The 24,414-nt window shown below is 43.3% G+C and overlaps 1 protein-coding gene across 1 annotated transcript in view; it reads right to left on the bottom strand.

Moving 5' to 3' along the window:
- The window catches only part of NCAPG2 (non-SMC condensin II complex subunit G2), a 119,569-nt gene that overhangs the window by 76,534 nt on the left and 18,621 nt on the right, over window positions 1–24,414 (bottom strand). The window contains exons 6-10 of the mRNA XM_065399079.1: window positions 23,469–23,603; window positions 15,980–16,074; window positions 13,774–13,843; window positions 11,224–11,310; window positions 122–217 (exon numbers count right to left, since the gene is read on the bottom strand). Of these exons, the coding sequence (XP_065255151.1) occupies window positions 122–217; window positions 11,224–11,310; window positions 13,774–13,843; window positions 15,980–16,074; window positions 23,469–23,603 (483 nt within the window). The remainder of the gene's footprint in view (window positions 1–121; window positions 218–11,223; window positions 11,311–13,773; window positions 13,844–15,979; window positions 16,075–23,468; window positions 23,604–24,414) is intronic.

The raw sequence follows: 24,414 nt of genomic DNA, 5'->3' as shown, positions 1-24,414 counted from the left end.
CCCCATTTTCATAGACATTTTGTTTTAATACAACTATTAAAAATTGTAACATTTTAAAGAAAAAAATCAAGTGAATGTTACACCAACTGCAATTTGAGGCTATCCAGTAAAGGAGAATTACCTTTAATGCTCTCCAGAGGATAGGTTGATACAATCTGTACAGCATTTCTTCAACTCCCTGACGAACTTTACTTTGTTTGTGAAAGTAACTCAGTAACTGTCAAATCAAAACCAATGTTAATGCATGAAATACATTTCATATGCTACGTTCAATACATTTGAGAAAGGCAGCCTGTTTTATTCCACTATGTCTTTTACAAAAGAAAGTTGACTTTTTTAGTCTGTATAAATACAATAAAACTACTTAGACAAGAGATAAAATTATTTTAGGTCAAGCTAGTCTATGTATTAAAGTGTTCTCATTTTAAAATAGGAAAAGCAGAAAGAGGTATTGTCTTTCACTAGCTCAGATCTACACAGATGTGCAATTAGGAAGGGCAAAATCATGGCAAGAGTGCCTTTTTCTCAGCTCCCTTTCATCCTTATTTATCTATAATTTTTTAGGGAGAATAGGACAATACAGACAGCAACTTTAGTGCTGAGGAAGCATATATGGGAGGCACAAACACCCCTTTTTATTATTAAAAATGAAGGAATGTTACTTAATAGCTCATGTCCTCCAAATACATTACCACTGTAGATTATTTATTATTAAAGAAATGGAGACATGCCTTGGTCAGAAGAGGGCATATTCACTCCATGCAATACACAAGATTTAAAAGCTTGTATTTAGCAGTGTCTAATACTGAGGTCCTCAGCTTTTCCCTAATTCCCTAAAGGAACAAAGACAAAATTGCAGGACTACTTGTGCCACTTGCTCAGAGGTGTTACAGGGCAGCTCCTCCATTTGAAGCGTTCAATCAGAGCTCTAAATGCAATTACCTCTCAGTGGACTATTTCAGGTACTCAAAATGAAAGGTTTCAGAGTAGCAGCCGTGTTAGTCTGTATCCGCAGAAAGAACAGGAGTATTGGGGCACCTTAGAGACTAACAAATTTATTAGAGCATAAGCTTACGTGGGCTACAACCCACTTCTTCGGATGCATATAAGAAGTGGGTTGTAGCCCACGAAAGCTTATGCTCTAATAAATTTGTTAGTCTCTAAGGTGCCACAAGTACTCCTGTTCTTTTTTCAAAATGAAAGTTAGCCCATAATGAAAGAAAGTCCATAAGTGGGAATCTTTGGAGGTAAGATTTGTATTATTTATCTAGCACAAATTTTGGTTGAGGGAAGGAAGTAAAGATTTGGAAGAAAAAAAAAAAAGTGTTGAGTCAAGAGGCCATGGAATTTCTCTGATAATGATGGGCCAATCCATGGAATTTTGTCATTGTTTTAATTATGAACAAACTCAACATCACTTATTTATGGGTGGATAACAATGATTTTTTTAAATGAAGTTGAATTCAAGTTTAAATCAGATTTTTGCATTCATAGACTATAAAACTGGAAGAAACAAAGAAATATCTGTCAAATTACTCAAGCAAATTATTTGTATATGTTTCTTTAATCTCCTAATTGTCACTAGAATTTCAGATTTTTAAAAGACTGTTTTCTTCTACTAAGAAGTTTCACTTGAAAGGTTCATCTATGCTGAAAAAGACCAAGGCCTCATTAACATCCTTACTGTAAAACACCACAAACAAAACTTATAAGTGAATAGCACATGCTTTATTTGCAGCCCCCACCACCTGATATTTTTAACTATCCCAAGTCCAAAAAGGTGAAATGCTTTGACCAGACTATATATTTCATCAGGTTTATAGTTAGGAGCAAAAGACCCCTTGACTTCAAAGTCACTTAGGTCTTTTTTTAAAAGCCCCACTCTTAGGTATCTAAATATAGGTTTTTGAACACTTTAGTCTGTGTGTATATAAGAAGTTCACAATAACTTTGTTAAATGTACAGTAACTCCTCGCTTAACGTTGTAGTTATGCTCTTGAAAAATGAGACTAAGTGAAATGATGTTAAGTGAATCCAATTTTCCCATAAGAATTAATGTAAATATGGGAGGTTAAGTTCCAGGGCAAGTTTTTTCACCAGACAAAAGACATTATATACATATACAGAATAAGTTTTAAACAATTTTAAACAATTTAATACTGTACTCAATAATAATGATTGTGAAGAGAAGGTTACTCATCTTGTGTAGTAACTGAGGTGTCCCCATGTGGGTGCTCCACTTCAGGTGACGGTCCCGGTGCCGTTGATCGGAGGCTTTTCCATAGCAGTGCTTGGTCAGGAGGCGCGCACGCTCCAGCTGTCTCGCAGCACCTGTCTGTCTGGTTGAGCAAGCGTGCGCGGCCCACACCCCTCGGTTCCTTCTCTACCTCGTATCAAATCCTCGTATCAAACTCCAAAATAGAGGGGAGGAGTGTGGGTAGTGGAGCACTCACAGGGGGACACATCTCAAAGAACTTCAGTTCTGCACAAGGTGATTAACCCTCTCTTTTTCGAGTGCTGTCCCTGTGGGTGCTGCACTACAGCTGAATGTACCCATCATGGATGGGGGGGACTTTGGAGGTACGTGGCTAACTGAAGTAGAGCGGACTAAAAGGCCTAGTATGGCATCATCCCTGGAGAATTGTGTAATTGCGTAGTGATTAGTAAAGGTATGTTCTGACGCCCAAGTGGCAGCTTTGCAAATTTCTGAAATGGGTACATTGTGAAGAAAAGCAATGGAAGTTGCCATGGCATGTGTGAAATGGGATCTGATGCCCATACGGGGTTCTATTTCCCTTGTTTCGTAACATAGACGAATCCAGTTTGATGTCCATTTCGAAAGTCGTTTGGATATTGCTGATCCTTTGGATTGTTTCATTGTTGAGACAAAGTCTCGGTGATTTTCGGAAAGATCTCATCCTATCCAAGTAAAAGGCTATTGCCCGTCTGACATCTAGGGGGAGGGATAGCTCAGTAGTTTGAGCAGTGGATTGCTAAAACCCAGGGTTGTGAGTTCAATCCTTGAGGGGGCCACTTAGGGATCTGGGGCAAAATCAGTACTTGGTCCTGCTAGTGAAGGCAGGGGGCTGGACTCGATGACCTTCCAAGGTCCCTTCCAGTTCTAGGAGATAGGATATCTCCATTTATTTATTTATTTAGTGCTGCATTCCGTGAGCATATGCGCAGTTTGGGATAGAATGTGGAAAGGTGAATGAGTTGGTTGATATGGAAGGTTGATGACACTTTGGGGAGAAATTTTGGATGGGGTCATAACATGACCTGGTCCTTAAAAGAAGATGGTGTAGGGTGGGCTGGCTCGCTAACTCATCTAGTGGAGGTAGTGGCCACTAGGAAAGCCACCTTCATGAACAGGTGAAGTAAGGAGCAGGTAACCATTGGTTCAAATGGAGGTCTCATGAGGCCCTCGAGTACTAAGTTCAGGTCCCGCATGGGGATGGGAGAATGTACTTCCAGATAGAGGTTTTGTAGATCAACCATGAAGCGCTTTGTAATAGGGTGTGTGAAAACTGAAAACCCCTCGATTTTGTCATAGAAAGTATTAAGCGCTGTCCGGCGAACTTTGATAAAGCTTAGTGATAGTTCTGAATTCTTCCATTCAACCAAATAGTCTAGTACCGTCGGTAATGGTGCGGTACACGTAGCGATCTGTTTGTTTGAACACCACATGGAGAAACACTTCCATTTCTGCAGATAAGTAGTGCATGTAGATTTGCATCTGCTGTTTAGTAAAATATTTTTCACTTGTTCTGAACAGGTTAGCTCGCGTTCGTGGAACCATACTTTCAGATGAATCTTCTCTAATTGTGGATGTAGGGCTTGTCCATTGTCCTGCGACAGAAGATCTCGTGTTACCGGGGGAGTCTGTGGCGGACGGATCAACAGACATAACAGGTATGGGTACCATGTTTGTCTGGGCCACGCTGGGGCAATCAGAATAATTGTGGAGTTGTCTTCCTGTATTTTGCGTAGGACTCTGTGGAGTACAGGTATTGGTGGGAGCACATACATAAGTGAGGTGTCCCTCCAGATTAGAAAGACATCCCCTAAGGATCGGGGACCAAGTCCTGCTCTGGAACAGAACCGGATTCATTTGCGGTTCTGGGACATGGCAAATAAGTCAATGGAAGGGAACCCCCAACGTCTGAATATTCTGTGGAGGGTTGTGGGGTTCATTTCCCATTCGTGTTCCCATGAGAAGTTTCTGATGAGGGTGTCTGCAGTGGTGTTTTGGCATCCAGGAACATAAGAGGCTGCGATGTCTATATTGTAGCAAATGCACCAGTTCTATAGCATCATGACTTCGGTGCAGAGGGAGTGGGATCACCGCCTCTCCCCCCTCGTCTGTTGATGTAGAACATGCATGCTATGTTGTCTGTCGTGTCTCGGATGGATCTGTTCCTTATTAGAGGGAGGAAGTGATGGCAGGCATCTCTCACTGCTCTGAGTTCCAGGAGTTTTATGTGGAGATATGTTTCGGCTGGTGACCACTTGCCTTGTGCTGTGTGGTGGTCTAAGTGTGCTCCCCAACCCAATAGAGATGCGTCTGTTGTGATCAGTACTGAGGTTGGGGTTTGCTGGAAGGGAATACCTGTCGTTAGATTTGCTGATGTCGCCTACCATCTGAAAGAATCCAGGACCTTGGGGGGTGGTTTGACTAGTCTATGTATGTTGTGTTTGGTGAGTTCAGCCAGCTTTGAAGGCACCGCATGTGTAGCCTGGTATGCTTTACCATGTATGTGGTGGCAGCTATGTGTCCTAACAGTTGTAGGTGCTGAGAAGGGGTGACTGTGGTAGCAATGACATGGTGATGTCAGCGTGCGTGAGGAAGTGTTGCGGTCCCAATGGTGTCGGTACCGTCAAATCGTTTTGTCTACCAGGAGACTTGTGGTTCGATTTGGTCGGTGCCGGGTCCTTGGTGGTGCTGGCCCTGGTGTCAGTGCCAAGGTAGATGTCGATGGTAACGATGTGGACAGTACCGGGGTTGGCAGCATGGTCAGTGCCAGCACAGTTGTCGGTGCCATGGAGGAGACATGTGGCAGCTTATGTCTCAACTCCTCCTTTTTGTCTTTCGGCTCTGCGGCACAGCTGGTGCCAGAGGTGCCGGGAGAGTCAAATGTACTCACTCTTAGCCACCAGCACCAGAGATAGAGACCACGCAGGGGACTGTTTCTTTTTCTATGGTTCCTGCTACGCAGAGGTCGAGACTCTCTTCCTCTTTTCTGAGGCGGATGGAGCCATGCTCCTTGATGGTTCAGACCACATTGGTGAGCACTTTCCGGAGGACCTATGGTCATCCTTGTCTGACCCTGGGAGAAGAGATTTCTTCATTAGGATCATCTTCAGGTGGAGGTCCCAGTTTCGGTGGACTCATGCCTTCAAGTTGCCGCAATGAACGCACTTAGAAGGAATAGACATCCGAGGCACCTCCCACAGTTGAGAGTGGCCATCAGATCTAGGCATTGCCTCAAGGCATGAGCCGCATCTCATAAAGCCAGGGTAACCTGGCATAGTCCTTAATGTTAATGTTCGTTGCCTGAAGGGGGAAAACTACGAACTAGAGAAAACTAACAAAGCAAAGAATAAATTTTTATTTTTAAAAAAAAAAAACAGTGTGAAAGTAGAATGAATTATATTGTAAAAATAGAATGGACTAAAGAAATGCTGTATGTACCTTTAAGCAGAAATAAGGAATGTTGAAATACAGGTGTCAGGAAAAGGAACATTAAGGCATAAACAAGGAGTCCACTTAAGCTAATGGTGGAACATTAGCCGGAGATCTGTAAAAATTAGTAAGAAAAATGAATATGTATGTCTAGCCTCAGGTAAACTTGTCAGTTCTGCTTTCTTTGTCCTCTTGCATCCGAAGAAGTGGGCTGTAGCCCACGAAAGCTTATGCTCTAATAAATTTGTTAGTCTCTAAGGTGCCACAAGTACTCCTGTTCTTTTTGTCCTCTTGTTAAGTTCGCGCCCTTTTTATCTGTATAAAATAAGGTAGTGTGGGTCTTGCATGGTGCTCACATTATCTGAATGTATTAGCAGAGTGCTGTGCTAATAAACAGAGTGATCTAACAAATTGTGAGTCCTGAATCTAACTTTGACACAAGTTAACTATGAAAACTACAGTAAAGAAAACTTTTTAAACTACTAATTTCTATTCTTTTTTTTAAACTCTAGGGAGAAAGGGCTGTCGCACTGCGGAGAGCTCCGTCTTCAGCCAAGGACAGTTGAGAAAGAACTGAAGGGGGCAGGCCGTGCACACGCGCTCAACGGGACAGACAGGAGCGCGCGTGCAGTCCGACTGAGCACTGCTATGGAAAAGCCTCCGATCAACGGCACCAGGACACACCGTCACGTGAAGTGGAGCATCCACAGGGACAGCACTCAAAGAAGCAGCTTGGTTGAGGTGGTGGAGTCAGAGGGTGAAAGAGGGTGGATTGTCCAGCTGCTCCTCTTGCTGTTCTTTCCAAAGTGCCGGGGGTGGCGTGGGGGGGAGGCCTCAACCCCCGGCTCTGCCCCAGGCCTATCCCCAGTCCACCCCTTCCCCCGAGGCCCCACCCCGCCTCTTCACACCCCTGGTCCACCCCCTCCCTTCGAGCACACCACGTCCTTGCTCCTCCCCCCTCTCCCCCCAGCCTCCTGAATGCCGCAAAACCGCTGGTTGCTGTGGGTGTGAGGTGCCAGGAGGGAAGGGGGAAGCTATGCGCCTCCCAGCTGCAGCAATCAGCTGTTTTGAGGCATTCAGGAGGCTCTGGGGAGCCGGGGGGGGGGGGGGGGAGAGGCTGCGTGCCGTGTCCTTGCTTCTCCCCCCCACCCCAGAGCCTCCTGAACCCCACAAAACAGCTGATTGCTGCAGGTGGGAGGCACAGGGAAGGAGGAGGGAGTTGCTGATCCACAGGGCTGCCAGAGGGTGGGAGATGCTGGGGGGGAGGGGAGAGGAAGGAAGCTTATAGGGGAGCTGCTGGCTCACCCTGGTTCCAAGCCCCCACGGCCAAACAACGTTATAAACAAACATTGCACAACTTTAAATGAGTATGTTCTCTAATAGACCAGCGATGTAACAATGTTAACTGGGATAACATTAACTGAGGAGTTACTGTACTGAAAGTTTACATAGCTTTTCATGGTCATTTTGTCATTAAGGGAATATATCTTTATAAAAACAATTTTAGCCGCTGATGCTGCAAATATTTATGCAGGTGCTTAATACAATGTACACAAGTAAACGTTTCAGAGTAGCAGCCGTGTTAGTCTGTATCCGCAAAAAGAACAGGAGTACTTGTGGCACCTTAGAGACTAACAAATTTATTAGAGCATAAGCTCTCTATATATATATCTCCTCAATATATGTTTCACTCTATATGCATCCGAAGAAGTGGGTTGTAGCCCACGAAAGCTTATGCTCTAATAAATTTGTTAGTCTCGAAGGTGCTACAAGTACTCCTGTTCTTTTTACAAGTAAACGTATTGAAGTCAGTTGCATTACTCATGTGAGTAAAGTTATATATTTGCTTAAGTGCTGCAGGAACAAGTCCTTAATTTTCAATATTTTGTTTTTTGGCTATCATGATTTTATAATATTGAAATAAGATATCCTACAACTAGTAGTATTTTAAAAACAGCACTTATAAATTTAGTTCACTAAAATTGTGCAATGTAAGATTGCAAAAATAAATTTGCAAATTTTAAAATTAGTTTTAAAAAGCCTCAACCCAATTTAAATGTATGTTTTAAAAAATACAAGTTATTTAAATCATTTCATAGATGCCTGCAGTAGACTGAAGCCTCTACAAAATACAAGAAACAGTTCCTGTAATAATTATTTTTAAATATGTGCAGATCACTTAGGGAACAAAACTCTTCTTCCCAGATATCAAAGTTTTATTATGAAATGCTCACTGAAATCTTATTGTACACTGAATAATAAGATTACTACATCATTGCATGCCTTCATCTCCAAAATCTCTGCCATGAGATACATCCAAACAATCAAGACATTGATTCCTAATAGATTGAAAATGCAGACTCATCACCAAAATATTTCAAGAATTAAAGCTTATTCTGAAACATGCAATAGTCTAAGAGTGAAGAAGTTAAGAACTGAATTCTTCTAATTTATATACAATTAAAATATTGAAAGCAACAGGCACTGCTGTATGTCAAAAACCAAAGTATCGCAGAGAACCCTGCAGTCATCACTGGTCTTATACCAGAAAGATTCACTTCCAAAAAATAAAGTTTTGGCCTGATTTTCAGATGTTCTAACACTCCCACTGACTTCAAGGTAAGTTGCAGATGCAGAGCACTTCTGAAAATAGGACTTAAAAAAAAAAAAAAAAAAAAAAGGAACCCATTCCAAAATAAAGTTGGAGTTGTGGTTGAAAATTTTCTATTTATAGAAAGGAAAACATCTTAGAAGAATGTTTTAAAAACCCAAATATTAAAAAGCCAGGAAATTAAGTTCAGCAAACAAAAAACAATCAGTTATGAACGACCATTACTTGGAATCTATGATGAAGTCTGTATAGGTTTGTGTGATACATACTGTATATGACTACTACAAGGTCAAGATGCTAAGATGTGTCGGGGCAGGAAGTTTCAACAAGTTTTCTTCTTTGACGATTATAGTCATTAACTCCTAAGCAACTTTAACATATCACCATATACACCAACTTGATTTCGACAATATTTACATGCCAGATAGTTCCCATGTACACAATCTCTGATTAACCTTCCCACTTTTGCTAAATTTGTTACCTGTATGGCAGTTTATCCAGCTAAAGTTATTGTTAAGAGTACCTTAAACATCAATTTACATACTTTGAAACTTTCCTATCCCCCAAAATGAACCTTAATTTAGAAAATGCCCTGGTTTTCTAATGTTTTGATTTTAGATCTACTATGTTGTATAAAGGTTTTTCCCCCCCTTTAAGTTACTTCTATTTTCTCAATATTAAAATTGTGTCTGGGAGTCTTTTTTTGTGTCTTGAAAGTGTTTAAGAATTGCTCAGTGAAATGGATCCATGTCGCTGTTGGAGTTTATAATCTCCATTGAGGTATATGCAGGGCTTCTAATCCAGTGTTAGAAGAAGGCACTGAAAGATAGTCTGGCAGCAGAGAGTTTCTAAAGCATTACCCTACTGGATTCCCCATAAAAAAAAAACAGATGAACTGGCCATGAGTGGTTAGCTCTCTGAGGAATGGAGTTCTTAGACTAACTTACCATGAATAGAACTTCAATTAGCAGCTGCTAGAAGCAGGGAATGGTCTCCCTATCTAATTGAAAGAAAGAGCTGTTTTCATGACTGCGATACTCTATCCGTGAGATAAACTCAGTTATGAATGAGAAGCAAGAGCTGATTTGGGAAACATGAATCCTCTTCAAGAAGCAGCTTCTGCCAGCACTATGAACAGAAGTAAGGAGCATGGGCTGCCAGATACCATCACAACCTATGGCAATAAAATAGGCTGTCTCTAAAGACCAGGGTGTAGAAAGTTCCCATTAGACCAACAGCACATAACTGTACTCCTAAACCAGGGGCGGGCAAACTTTTTGGCCTGAGGGCCGCATCGGGTTTCAGAAATTGTATGGAGAGTTGATTAGGGGAGGCTGTGCCTCCCCAAACAGCCAGGCATGGACCGGCCCCAGCCCCCTATCCCACCCCCCCGGCTTCTCGCCCATGACGGCCCTCCAGGACTCCTGCCCCATCCAACCCCCCCTGTTCCCTGACGGCCCCCCCCCCCCGGACCTCTGCCCCATCCACCCCCCCTACTCCCTGTCCCCTGACCGCCCCCAGACTCCCCGCCCCTAACTGCCCCCCATCCAACCCCCCCCCTCCTTCCTGACTGCCCCCCCCGGGACCTCTGCCCTATCCAGCCACCCCTTCTCCCTGACCGCCCCTGGACTCCCCGCCCCAACTTCCCCCCCGCCCCTAACTGCCCCCCACCGCCCCATCCAACACCCCCTCTCCTTTCTGATTGCCCCCCCACCCCTGACTGCCTCCTGTAGCCCCATCCAACCCCTCCTCTCCTTCCTGACTGACCCCCCTGGACCCCCTGCCCCATCCAACCACCCCTTCTCCTTGACCACCCCCGGAACCCCAGCCTCCATTCAACCCCCCTCTTCCCCGCCCTCTGACTGCCCCTATCCACATCCCCAGCCCCTGACCACCCCCTGCCCTCTATCCAACCCCCCTCCCCCGCACCCTGCCCCTTTACCGCGCTGCCTGGAGCACTGGTGGCTGGCGGCGCGGCTGCACCATGACAGGCAGCTGCGCCGTCCGGCTGGAGCCAGCTACGCACCGCGCAGCACAGAGCACCGGGTCAGGTGGACTCTGCAGCTGCGCTGGCCCAGGAGCTCGCTGCCCAGAGCATTGCACCGGTGGCGCAGTGAGCTGAGGCTGCGGGGGAGGAGGAACAGCAGGGATGGGGCCGGGGGCTAGCCTCCTGGGCCAGGAGCTCAGGGAGAACGGTCCCGTGGGCCAGATGTGGCCCGCGGGCCGTCGTTTCCCCACCTCTGTCCTAAACTAATGGAAAAAGAAGCATTTAAAAAGTTATATTAGCATTCAGTTGAGAACTAAATTGTTTTTAAAGCTGACTTCTTGAAAACAGTTTACATGCGATGGGCACAGCTGACAAGGTAATTTTAAAACACAGGGGACCACTAATGGGCTTAAAGTCATTGTGGGGGAAAACTTCTTACCTATGATACTAATGCAACACTGAATAATGAACTTCACCATCTCTATTGTCTACCTTTTCATTTCACTCATTTTAAAATAAATTAGCAGTGTGACAATTTCTAGTCAAGTTCACTGTGCTTTTACATAAGATACAATGCTTAGGTTGCAAATAGTGCAGGGAAGTGTTGAAGTACAAACAAAAACCTTTTAACAGATTTTATTTTAATATTATGAAATTGAACATAAATTCATATTAAGTTATGCAAAATCCCTCCTTCTATTTTTTGATCTTGAACACTACTTAAATTTGTACCTAAACTATGTAAGTGCTCCTTTAACTTGTTCAGATAGCCAATATTTCCAGTTAACTAAAGCAAATTAATAGATTTTCAGAATCAGTACACTATTCTTAACATAGATATACTTAAACAGAATATTCTCATATTACAATAATCTGATTTTGAAAAGGACTTTAAAAAACACATTGTGCTAGTACTGTATGTCATGTTTGACAATAACATACCTCTCTCACTTTAGGATGCACTGGAGAACTCCTAGGAAGATGAATTCCATGATGCATGAAATCCTGAATGCAATTATGCTCAAGAATCTAAAGTAAAAATGCGTTACAAACTACAGTTAACATACAAGATTATAGGCGGCACAGGTAGTGATTTACTTAAGGTTGCTTGATACTTTAAGTTTTCATACTCTGTTTTCAGATGCTTATAGCTAAGCCCCTCTGTTTTCAGTTTAAACTGATTTTTACAGAAAAAAATCCCGGGTTTTACAAAACTATTATTCATTTTCCCCCCCAATTTTCACCCTACTTTCGTATCATTCAGATACATAAAAAATAACTTGTTTTATTAAGAAAACACAATATATTGCATGAGATATATGTATTACAATAATACATTGGTCTGTGTGTATATGCAAAGCTGCCTGCTGATGTAAGGGTATATTAGACTAGAAGATGCACACAAATAAATAGGCAAACATGCAAATTTGAAGTACATGAGCATCTGAATATACTGATGAATCTCACACCCACCATGTGCACATTTCAAGCTGTTAGCAGATAACTAGGGCTGTCAAGTGATTAAAAAATTAATCGAGATTAATCGCATTGTTAAACAATAATAGAATACCATTTCTTTAAATATTCTGGATGTTTTCTACATTTTCAAATATATTGATTTCAATTAAAACACAGAATACAAAGTGTACAGTGCTCATTTTATATTTATTTTTGATTACAAATATTTGCACTGTAAAAAACAAAAGAAATAGTATTTTTCAATTCACCTAATACAAGTACTGTAGTGCAATCTTTTTATCATGAAAGTTGAACTTACAAATGTAGAATTATGTACAAAAAAAACCCTGCATTCAAAAATAAAACAATTTAAATCTTTAGAGCCTACAAGTCCTATCAGTCCTGATTTCTTGTTCAGCCAATCGCTCAGACAAACAAGATAATGCTGCCTGCTTCTTGTTTACAATGTCACCTGAAAGTGAGAACAGGCCTTTGCATGGCACTGTTCTAGCTGGCGTCGCAAGTTATTTACATGCCAGATGCACTAAAGATTCATATGTCCCTTCATGCTTCAACCACCATTCCAGAGGACATGCGTCCATTCTGATGATGGGTTCTGATCGATAACAATCCAAAGCAGTGCGGACCGACGCATGTTTATTGTCATCATCTGAGTCAGATACCACCAACAGAAGGTTGAATTTCTTTTTTGGTGGTTTGGGTTCTGTAGTTTCTGCATCAGAGTGCTGCTCTTCTAAGACTTCTGAAAGCAAGTTCCACACCTCACCCCTCTCAGATTTTGGAAGGCACTTCAGATTCTTAAATCTTGGGTCGAGTGCTGCAGCTATCTTTAGAAATCTCACATTGGTATCTTCTTTGCATTTTGTCAAATTTCCAGTGAAAGTGTTATTAAAACAAACAACATGTGCTGGGTCATCATCCGAGACTGCTATAACATGAAATATATGGCAGAATGCAGGTAAAGCAGAGCAGGAGACATAATTCTCCCCCAAGAAGTTCAATCACAAATTTAATTAACGTTTTGTTTTTTTTAAATGAGCGTCATCAGCATGGAAGTATGTCCTCTGGAACAATGGCCGAAGCATGAAGAGGCATATGAATCTTTAGCACATCTGGCACATAAATATTTTATGATGCCAGCTACAACAGTGCCATGCGAATGCCTGTTCTCACTTTCAGGTGACATTGTAATTAAGAAGCGTGCAGCATTATCTCCCGTAAATGTAAACAAACTTGTTTTTCTTAGCAATTGGCTGAATAAGAAGTAGGACTGAGTGGACTTGTAGGCTCTAAGTTTTATATTGTTTTGTTGAGTGCAGTTATATAACAGAAAAAAAAATACATTTTTAAGTTGCACTTTCATGATAAAGATATTGCACTGCAGTACTTGTATGAGCACTGTACACTTTGTATTCTGTGTTGTAATTGAAATAGATATATTTGAAAATGTAGAAAAACATCCAAAAATATTTAATAAATTTCAACTGGTCTTGTTTAAGAGTGCGATTAATCGCGATTAATTTTTTTTAGTTAATCTCTTAAATTAACTGCAATTAATCCACAACCTTACAGATAACAGTTTAAAGATCTGACACTAAAATAGGAAGAAAACGAAAATCTGTATCAGAACGTGTTTCAGAAGACAAGAAAGTATTCAAAAGTTAAAAAAAAAAAAAAAAAAACAGGAGAAAAGGATGAAATTGAATGTATGTGCTGCAAATGGTGTGGCCCAAGTATTAACTGTCAATATTTAAAGGCTAATAGTTCTAAGTCTACAACAGTAACAAAAGTAACAAAGTAACAAAAATTACTACACAACCCCAGGAGGGGGGACCCAAATAAGGCATCAAATCTAGAGGCCAAAACTGAAAGGAGAAATGTTGTATAAAAGGTGCGTATAGAGCTATACAACTGTCAAAAGGAAAAAATAATTCTGAACCTTTTAACTGGATCAATTTCAAAGAATCTTTAGATGAACTAATCTTAATAGCAAGTTCAAATCAGAGTATGTACCTCTAAGATCTCTCCTGAAGCCTTCTTCCAAGCCCTGAAATAAATTTCTGCAACATATGCCATCAGAGATCTGTGTTAACAAATTAAGAGAGAAGAAATATCAAACTTTATACCATCTTTACAGTAAATATTTTATAAAAAGTTAATGTTTGTCGGTGTTGAGTGGCAATGGGTATTGAGGGTATTACACATTCTCTTTCAGCACTGTTTTTAATACCAGCAAAAACTTGAAATCTATTTTAGTAATTAATACACCAACAGAAGAATATAAAGTTTACTCAGTTACAGATTTCAAAGGAAACCTCCATTAAAATTTTATATATTTTAAAGAGAAAACCAAGCACCCACTGAATATTATTGTAGATATTATATATTACCTCATCTTTCAAAAAAAGATAAGGGTATGTTTCCAAAGCAATGCAGTTTTTAATGTTTACATTCCAATATATGCAGTATTGTGCAGTCTCCTTTGGCAGCATACATGCCTTAATCTTATATTAATGAAATAAGAACTACAACCAAAAGAGCTAAGCATAATAGTATTTGCACATTTCAGAAGCGAGAGAACTGACGTATTTATATAAAATAAAATACTTGCACTGAATCTCCAGTGCTTTAAATTATTTAAAAAGCAAATCTGAAAAAGACAACAGTTCTAAATCAGAAGCATTATGCAAATTATTTTAACTTAAAAAGAATAACTCGGTATCTTTACTGAACAATTTGGCAATTAATCTCTGCAAATCTCTGAAAAATCTCTTTAAACTGGTACCATATAACAGTAAAATGCTACATAATTAGTAATTTATCATCAAACCAGATGAATTCTTCCAATTAGGCAAATACAATACTGTCCCTATCCAGAGGACCTGTGCTAGTTTTTGATATTCTGCAATATATTTAATTGTAGTAATCCAATCAGGACTGGTGCCCCATTGTGTTAGACAACATATAAATATACAAAGACAGAGGGTTGTCTTCACGGCTAGTTAGTACATGGCAAGATAGAGTGTGCATGTACAGCATGCTAGCCTGCAATGTACTAAACTGACTGTGCAGACCTACTATCCTGCACTAAAAAATTCCTTACTGCACATGTAGCATGCTGTACTTTCACACTGCAGCTTGTCATGCACTACCTAGCCAGGGATACAAGCCATGGGTCAACCTTTTTGTGGATATAACTACATTTATATTATAAGGGGAAAAGTAAAATTTAAAACCAAAACAGGTACAAATAAGCCTGTGTGTTTTTGTAATTTGTTTAAAAATATAGACAACATGAAAGCATCTGGTTCAAAATATTTAGTTTGGCTGACATAAACATCCATATATTTTGAGATTCCGTGACGTTTTGGCCATTCGGCTCCCATTCACTCTGAGAATTGTACATAGCTAAACCACCTGTTGCTACTGATTGATATAGTTAGGTTCACAATATGTTTAATACAACATTAGTTGATTAGTTTGTAAAACATATGAGAGTTCTTGGGTTTTTAGTCAGCTAAAAAAGAAAAAATATCGATACAAAAAAAAAAAAAACCATTCTTCATCGACAGAGGCTACAAGCTGGACAGCTGCAGGGAAGTTTGTTGGGCAGCAACCTTGGAACGCACGTCCCAGAACTTCCTTCGCTGGCTGTAGCCCAGCAGACAGATTTGAAGAGCTATAGCCATGGAAGGAAGCTCTAGGACGTGCCAAGCCCAGATCCAGAGACAGGGCAGGGCATAGCCTGGAGAGCAGAGAGGTACCGTGCAGTCATGTGGCCCCCAGTACCGCCACTCCCCATGGAAAGTCCTGCTTTCCAGGCTGCAGTTCCTCCTTCCTGCAGCTGCCAGGCCCACAGCTTCTCCTCCCGGCTACAGGCAAGGGCTGCAGCCATGGAACACGTCAAAAAGTGGCATGACTGTTGCCAATATTTGAATCCCATTAACATTAAAGTCAATGGAACAGGACTGGTTCTTGTAAAAAGGATGCTATTAGCCAGAAGTTATTATCAGTATTGCTATTAAGCAGCATCCACTGTATAGATAAGATAAAGACACAGAATTATTGAAGCAATATGGAAGTTACTCTATATATTTGTAGAATCTGATCTTTTCATTCAGGTGTATTTCATCCATAAGCTAGATGGTCCATCTTTGAAAACTGAAAGCAAAGTGTGGCCAGCATTCATAATGGCAATCACTGTAACTGTGATACATACTTTGAAAAACACTGCAACTGGTTTTTAATAGTTCCATGGATCATTTTAATGAAGTTTACATTCCAGCTCAACAGAAAGCTAAGGAATCTTCTTCCCTGTTAAGGAAAAAAATGGAAATAAGCCCAAATCAGGAATCAATTTAAGATCCATTTCAAGTTGTTAACTGAGAAAAAACAGTTACTAGCCTTCCATAACTGTTGTTCTTTGAAATGTGTTCCTCATGTCCATTCCAATGTAGGTATGTGCTCACCCCAAGTACCACCACTGAAAAGTTTTTCCCAGTGTTGTCTGTCAGGTCGGCTCTACCCCCTGGAGTTGTGCTCTCACACCGGTGGTATATAGGGCCCCACCGCCCCCTCAGTTCCTTCTTGCCAGCTAACTCTGACAGAGGTGCAGACGAGGGAGTTTTGGAATGGACATGAGCAACACTCTCAAAGAACAATTACAGAAAGTTAGTAACCATTTTTTCTTCAAGTGTTTGCTCACGTCCATTCCAATGTAAGCGACTCCTAAGCAGTCGAGCAGGTGGAGGGTTCGAAGTTCATTGACACACTAACAGCTTGGCCGAAACTCACATCATCTCTAGTTTGCTAGGTGATGGCATAATGGGACGCTAAAGTGTGGACTGACGACCGTGTTGCCACTCTACAGGTGTCCTGAATCAGAACTTGTGCCATGATGCCACCGCCGATACTTGAGCTCTTGTAGAATGGGCTGTCAGAGGAGGAGCTGGGACCTTCACTAGGTCATAGCATGTGCGGATACAGGAAGTGATCCATGATGAAATTTTCTGGGCTGAGAATGGACGGCATTTCCTTCTGTCTGCAACGGCTACAAAACTTTATATCTATGGATGCGACTATCTGCAGATATAAAGCGGAAATCCGAGGAGCTGCAGGTCTCTACTGGGAACGGCAGCGGTGAAGGAAGCTGCACATCTGGCTGCTGCTCACAGAAGCCAGTGGCCCATGCGGGAAGTTCCTCTGGTATGGCTGTACCGCCCCCAGCTCCGCCCACTGTGGAGGACACCAGGCTCAGCAGCTGTCCCTGGGTCACACTAGTCCAGGAGTGTTACTCCTGGGGAAATTCTGCATAACTGCACAGCAGAAAAATGCCCCCTCCCCCCCCTCCGTTTGCTTCCTTGCAGAAAACGGTTTCTGTGGGGAAGCAAAGAGAAGCTGCACCAGTACTCACTCACCTCTCCACAGCAGCTCAGATGAGTCTGTTCGGGCAGCTGGGGGGGGAAGACAAATTACTGAGAGGAGGGGGGGTCTGGAGATGCCCTGGCCACCCAGGAACGTGAGTCCCAGCTGGAAGGGGAGGGAAGAGGAGAGACAGAGTTCCCCCTCCACCGTTCACAGAGCAGCCGGGGCTGAGTCAGATCAAGCCCCAAAAACTTGCCCTGGCTGCAGCACCCGGAGGTGGGGGGGTGAGGGGGGGAGAAGAGGATGTCTTGGTTCGGAGGAGGGGTCCGGGTGTGGCAGGAGGGGTTGGGTCGGGGAGGGGGTTTCGGGGGGGGGGGGGTTGGGTGGATAGGGGGAGCTGTTTCCTGTACAGTGACCCCTCCCCCCACCCGCACACTCAGATCCCCCTCCACCAAGCCTCCTCCGCATCAGGAGCCCCCCGCACCCAGAACTCCCCCCCAATGAGCTCCCAAAACCCCCACCCCCTGCATCAGGAGCCCCCCAGACCCACACCCCACTGAGCCCCAAGCAGCTGTACCCTGACACCCCCCACACCAAGCCCCACTCCCCCCCAGGCCCTCACCACCTTCTCCTGGAATCCCCTGCAGAGTCCCATTTTCCCTGCACACAACCCCACACCAAGCTCCTGTGCATCCAAATTTCCCCCTGCACCCAGACCCTCCACGCCCACCCACCCACCCCGGGAGCTGTCCACACCCAGATTGCGCCACATAGAACCCTGGTACTCTTGAGGGAATTCTGCACCAAAAAAATTCTGCAAAGTTCTGCATATTTTATTTGTCAAAACACCACACCTTTATAATCACACCTTTTTCAATTATTTTGGTAATTTATTTCAAAATACTTGTCAGCACATAATTGAAAATGGTGTGATTATATTATTTTGACAAATAAAATATGCAGAATTTTAAAATATTGTGCGCAGAATATTAAATTTTTTGGCACAGAATTCCCTCAGGAGTAGAGCGTGCAAACCGAATAGCCACTTTATATCCATGGATATAAATTTGGTATCTGCACAGGGCTCTATGGATTTCCAAAAGGGTTTAGTCCTTTCTACATAAAGAGTAAGTGTACGCCTAACATCCAGCGAGTGGAGTCTCTGGTTCCTCCCTTTTAGCATGTGGCTTGGATAGAAGACTGGAAGGAAGATATCCTGGTTACTATGGAATTGTGAGACCACCTTTGGCAAGAAGGCCGCGTGTGGCCACAGCTGAACCTTGTCCTGGAAGATGACCGTGTATGGTGGTTCTGAAGTAAGAGCTCTGATCTCTGAGACGCCTTCTGGCAGAAGTAATGGCGACCAGGAGGGCCACAGTCCAGTACAGGTAGAGCAGAGAGCACGTTGCCAACGGTTCAAATGGGGGGGCCTGTTAGCCTTGCCAGCACCAATTTGAGGTACCAGGAAGGGAGTGGCTGGCGTACCTGGGGCTATAGCTGCTCCACCCCCTTAAGAAAACAATCACAGATCAAGTTTGAAAAGACTGACTGGTCATTCACCCACGAGTGAAAGGTCAAGATTGCAACTAGATAGACACTAATAGAGGATACTGTTAGGTATAGCTGTCATCGAGATAAGGTAGACCTGAACCCCTTGTCTCCTTAGGAAGGCTGCGGCGACTGCCATGCACTTTGTGAACACCCAAGGGGCCGCTAACAGGCTGAATGGGAGCACCATAAATTGGTAGTGCATGTGGTTCACAACGAATCATAGGAACCTTCTGTGTCCCCAAAAAAATGCAATATGAAAATACGCGTCCTTCAAGTCAACGGCAGCATACCAGTCCCCTGGATCCAGAGAAGGGATAATGGAGGCTAAGGAGACCATGCGGAACTTCAGTTTCTTCATGAATCTGTTGAGGTTTCGCAGGTCCAAGATCAGTCTGAGATCACCATTGGCCTTCAGGATTAGGAAGTAGAAGGAATAGAGACCCCAGCCCCTTAACTCTGGTGGAACCTCTTCCATTGCTCCCACCCTTAGGAGCAACTGCACCTCCTGGGCCAGACGTTTCTCGTGAGAAGGATCCCTGAAGAAGGATGGGGAGGGAGGGAAGGAGGGGAACAACTGAATTGAAGGATGTATCCCAGTTCTATTGTGTATAGCACCGAGCAATCTGAGGTAATGTAGGCTCACGCCCAATAGAAGTGAGATAACCTGTCTACAAATATAGGGGAATTTGGAACCACGCATTGTCCTGGTACGTCATTCCATCAAAAGGCCTGCTTAGACCTTGCTGATTGTCTTGTGGGGGGAGGTACTGGGGCAGATGAGGACTGGGACAGAGGCCTTCTCTTACAGCCTTTACTCCTTCTCCTGCTGTAGTCCTGCCTCTGTTGTGGCAGGAAGAAGCAGGGCCATTGGTTGGGGCTTACAATGCTTCTTGGCAAAAGCTAGTGTATGTAATCCCATGGATTTCAGGTGGCTCTAGAGTCTTTCAGTCTATGCAGCTTCAAGTCTGTCTGGTCCAAAAAAGAGCAACTTGGCTTCAAACAGAAGGTCCTGCACAGTCTGCTGCAACTCATAGGGCAAATCCGAGGACTGAAGCCATGAGCTTCTTATGACCATAGCCAAAGCCATGGATTGGGCTGCTGAGTCTGTCATGTCCAAAGCTGCCTGAAGAGACGCCCTAGCCACTGATTTCCCCTCTTCAGCTACAGCTGAGAACTTGCCCCTGGACTCGTGTGGCAAAAGCTTTTTGAATTTAGCCATTGCGCTCCAGGAGTTGAAATCACACCAGCTCAGGAGTGCTTGCTGGTTTGCGATCATGAGCTAGAGGCCGTCAGTTGAGTACACCTTCCCGCCAAAAAGGTCTAGTTTTTTGGCATCTTTGGCCTTGGGAGTCAGCCCTTGCTGACCTTGACACTCCTGCTCGTTTGCCACTGAAACAACCAACAAGCCCAGTAGTGGGGGGGGGGGGAGAGGGACGTACAGAAATTTATACCCCTTTGGAGGGACAAAGTACTTCTCCATCCTCTTCACAGTGGGTTGGAGGGATGCAGGGGTCTGCCATAAGACCCTGATGGGGTCCAAAATGGCATCGTTCAAAGCAATGGTCTTGAAGCCACTGAGATGTCCACCAGGGCATGAGAGATTCGGAGATCTCCTCCACCTGGATAACCAAGTTCTGGGCTACCCTCTTGAGGCGCTCCTGGTGCGCCCTATAGCCATCCTGGGAAGGCGCTATACTTGTCCCGCCACCTCCTCATCAGGAGAGGTGGAAGAGGACACCTGTACTGGTAAGGGGCCCTCTGTACCAGCTAGGTCCCGTGAGGCTGGGTCTTGCAATTTGGTACCAGGCTCGGCACCGAGGCCTGGTCCCTGCTCCAAGGGAGGTGGTGCGGGATCTCTTGACTCCAATGCAATATAGAGTAGGACCTCCTGGACTGTGGACCCTGGACTGGCTGAAAAGGGTCAGGGATTCCAGAATGGATACTGTAGTGACATCTGCCATTGGGTCGGTGGCCAGGCTGTTGGCGGAATACCCAGGCTCATCTCAGCTGTTGGGCGTCACCTACTGGAGTTGCTTCTTGGTGACAAGAACGGAGCAGTGCTGGCTGGTGCTGGAAAACGGTGCCGGGAGGGAAGAAACCAGTGCGGCGACATCATGGCCAGCTTGCCCTTTGATGGCACCTAAGGTCTCGGTACCATGGCCATCCTCGCCTCTGGTACTGCCACTATCTGCTCCTGAATGGCAGGGGATGGCGATACTGGGAGTGACAGTAACTCCCTTGCTGCCTCAAATGTCTCCAGCGTGGATAGTAGCGCCAGGGCCGAACTCCAGTGGCTCTCTTTTGGCGGAGAGTCCAAAGGTGCTGGACTCAATTGTGCCCTTACTGGGGCCAGAGCCAACGGTACCATACACATCACTGGCATCTCCGAGTGTCCAGCATGGGTCTCACACAGTCAGCATCTCGATGCCCCGCAGACTTTGGGGTTGGGGAATGTCTCGGTCAATCTTTCTTGGTACCGGCAACGGAGAGCAACGCCAAGAGTCCCATGCTGGAATTGTCTTCCTTAGCACCGGAGATCAGCGTTGGTGCCGGGAGTCCTGAGCCATACACGCAGAGTCCTTCCTAGGCGCTGGAGAAGTGGAATGATGCTCTATCTCCCTTAGAAATGCTAGGGTGCTTCTTACTGAAGCCAAAGTACCCGGTGTTGGGTCAACGTGACTCTGCTCGGAAGGGGGACGAAGCACTGCCTCCATCAGGAGGAACTTGAGTCTAGTGTCTCTATCCTTCTTAGTTCTGGGCCTAAAGCCCTTGCAAATCCTGCAACGCTCCTGCATGTGCGTCTCCCCCCAGACGCTTGAGGAAGATGGAATGTCGGTCGCTAACCAGCATCGTCTTATGGCATGATGCACACGGCTTGAACCCCGGGGTCCGAGGCCTACCCTGATGCCAAGGAAGGGCTAACCCCACTAAGCGGTGTCTGCTACTAACGAACAAACTCAAACTCTAGAAAAAGAAGTATTTACAGATAATCAGCAAAGTCTACTGAGAGAGATACTAAAAAAAACACAAGGATGAGCAGCAGTTCCAGCGACTGTCATGGGTGGTAAAAAGGAACTGAGGGGTCGGCAGGGCCCTATATAACAGTACTATGAGGGTGCAACTCCAAGGGGCACCAGAGCTGACCCAACAGATACCACTGAGAGAAAAACTTTCCAGAGGCGGTGCTCGGGGCAAGCACACACCTACACTGGAATGGACATGCGCAAGCACTCGAAGAACTTAAGGTCACAGGTAATGCTTCCTAAAGAAAAAAATTGCATATATTTAAGTGATATTCTGATTGTTTAAGAAAAGTTGTAAGATTCTTAAGCATTTTTATTGCCTAGTACAACTGAAGAATTACTTAGTATTTATTTGTACTGCAGTAGTGCCTAGGGACTCAAACTGGAGATCAAGAACCCAATATGCTAAGTACTATATACAAGTTCAGGCTAAGTTCTCCAGGTACTGTACAGTTCACCTGGTGCTAAGAGCCCCTTAATAAAAATGTTAAGTCAGGTGTAGATCCACATTAATGCACTATCTTTCAAAAGGCAGAGAAACTGTTTGCACATGGTGGTGATTTTCTAAAGTCTTTTTTAATAACAACACAGATTTGTTCCATAGTCAAAATATTTCAGCCTGAGGAAAACTGGAATTGTGGTTTGTCTATGGAATAATAGGTCTGTAGTAACAAGTAAAGACCGTATAAAAAAACAAGACCTGGAGAAACAAGCATACATGTTGATTTGTTGCTGAAAGATATACAAATGTATAAATCTGCATTATCTAACAGCTAGTTTTCAATGCTTCTATTGTCCATATATAAATAGGCAATATTAAAGTAAACCAGATCATTCAGAAACTACCTAACTAGAGCAACAAAATTATTTAACATGGCTAATATTACCCTTAATTCATATAATTATATTTAGTTACTGTAGTATAGGATGTGACCAAGCAAGCACGGTTCTCAGATTTTTTCAATACCTTTGAATGCACTAAGTCAAGGGGACAGTAACAAATTTAGAATTTGTTTTTGCTGTAGTGTTAGAAAAAAATATATAAGCTTCTCCTCCCCTTCCAGAATAAAACTAGTTCATTACTGTACTTTCTCCATTGGCTTAATATATATCTGGGTTTCAGGCCGTGCTATGGCATTGGAAGGTGTGTAATGTATAGACCTCAATATTCCCTAATGTGCAAACCGAAGTAAAAAGTTACAGCTGAAAACAATTCTTCACTGAGAAGAGATCAGGTTTAAGACTTCTGCAAATGCAGTACAAATCTGAGTTTGCAGAAACTGATAATGCTTCCATAATTCCAAAAGTGGGCTATGATATGGAATCAGAAGGGTAAGAATTATACTATAGTTAAAGAAGGTTACTCACTTTGGAGTGCTTTTTCCCTTTCTTGACAACATTCCTGCAGCACAGAATGGTTTGTCTGTGCTGAGGGAGACAAAAGTCAACGGAAAGCCTGTTTCACAATGTGTGTATTTGCATGATAACAGATAGGGCCAAATCCTGTTGTCTTTACTAAGCAAAAAAAAAAAAAAAAAAAAAAAAAAAAAAGAGCAAGATTCACTTTGGGGGGGAAAAGCTACACATTAGCTCTTAGCTCCATAACCTGAAATAAGTGGTGAATTTTCTGTCTAAAGCTCACTATATGACTTGTTAAGAACTGGTACTTCCACAAATACGATGTCACAAAAAGACTAACTCCGAAAGAAGTTAACATTTAAAATATTTGAAAACTTATGGAAAAGCATAGTGGGAAAAATGTCTGTTTACCTCTTCTTTTTTTATATGGTTAACACTCATAAAGCACTGAAGCAACAAATCTTTTACTTCATTAGTCTCCTCGAGGTCATAATCAAAACACAGTAACGTCTGGTGTAGATGCCATAGACGAACTATATCTGCACCCTAAAAAAAGAAACACAGTTATGCTATAGTGAAAGTAAACCTAATTACACTTTTAGACTTCGCTATCTAAGAGCTCTCCTGCCAACCACATTTCAGTTTCAGGACCTGAACCAATCCTGTACCATATAGGCAGTGGTACTTTTTCAGGCTGCATAAAACATTAATTTCCTTGATATAGTGGAAATGGAAACAAATTAAAACAACATGCATAACCACAGAAAAAAGACTTGCAGTGAATCTGAGAGTCCAAGAGGAAGACAAGGAAAAGAAACCAAAGATGACTAGGATAAGGGGAAGAAACAAGACCATGTTGCAGAGGTGGGATAACCATGACAGAAGCAATTAGAATGGATGAAGAGATGACAAAAATGAGAATGACTATAGAGGAAACAATTTCTTGGGTACTGCCACAGATGTGCACAGTGCTTTAGAAAACACAGACAAAAATCGTCCGAGAAAATTAATTGAAATCAAACTGAAATAAAGCAAGCAATTAAAAATGAGATGTGAGGCTGGGAGCTAAGAATTATAGTTCATGAGCAATGGAAAGCTAAGCAAAAGGAGTGGACATGCCTCTGGAGCACGCTGGGTATGGAAATGCAGTTGTCTCTGCCTCAGTTTCCCCTAGTGGCCTTTCAATAAATTCAATGAGGCTTATATACAGTCAATAATGCCCCTTCCGGGGTCTAGTTTATTCAACTGCCAAACATGGTATGTAAACAAGCCTTCTCCCTCAGCTGTAACTCCCCAGGCTTCTCCACTGCCTAGTCTCTCCCCTGATGACGCAGGGAATCGCCTATGCCTTCCTGTC

The sequence above is a fragment of the Emys orbicularis genome, chromosome 2 (genome assembly GCF_028017835.1).
Source record: "Emys orbicularis isolate rEmyOrb1 chromosome 2, rEmyOrb1.hap1, whole genome shotgun sequence".
In the NCBI taxonomy this organism is placed as follows: domain Eukaryota; kingdom Metazoa; phylum Chordata; order Testudines; family Emydidae; genus Emys; species Emys orbicularis.
This window is presented reverse-complemented; position numbering and strand designations above follow the sequence as displayed.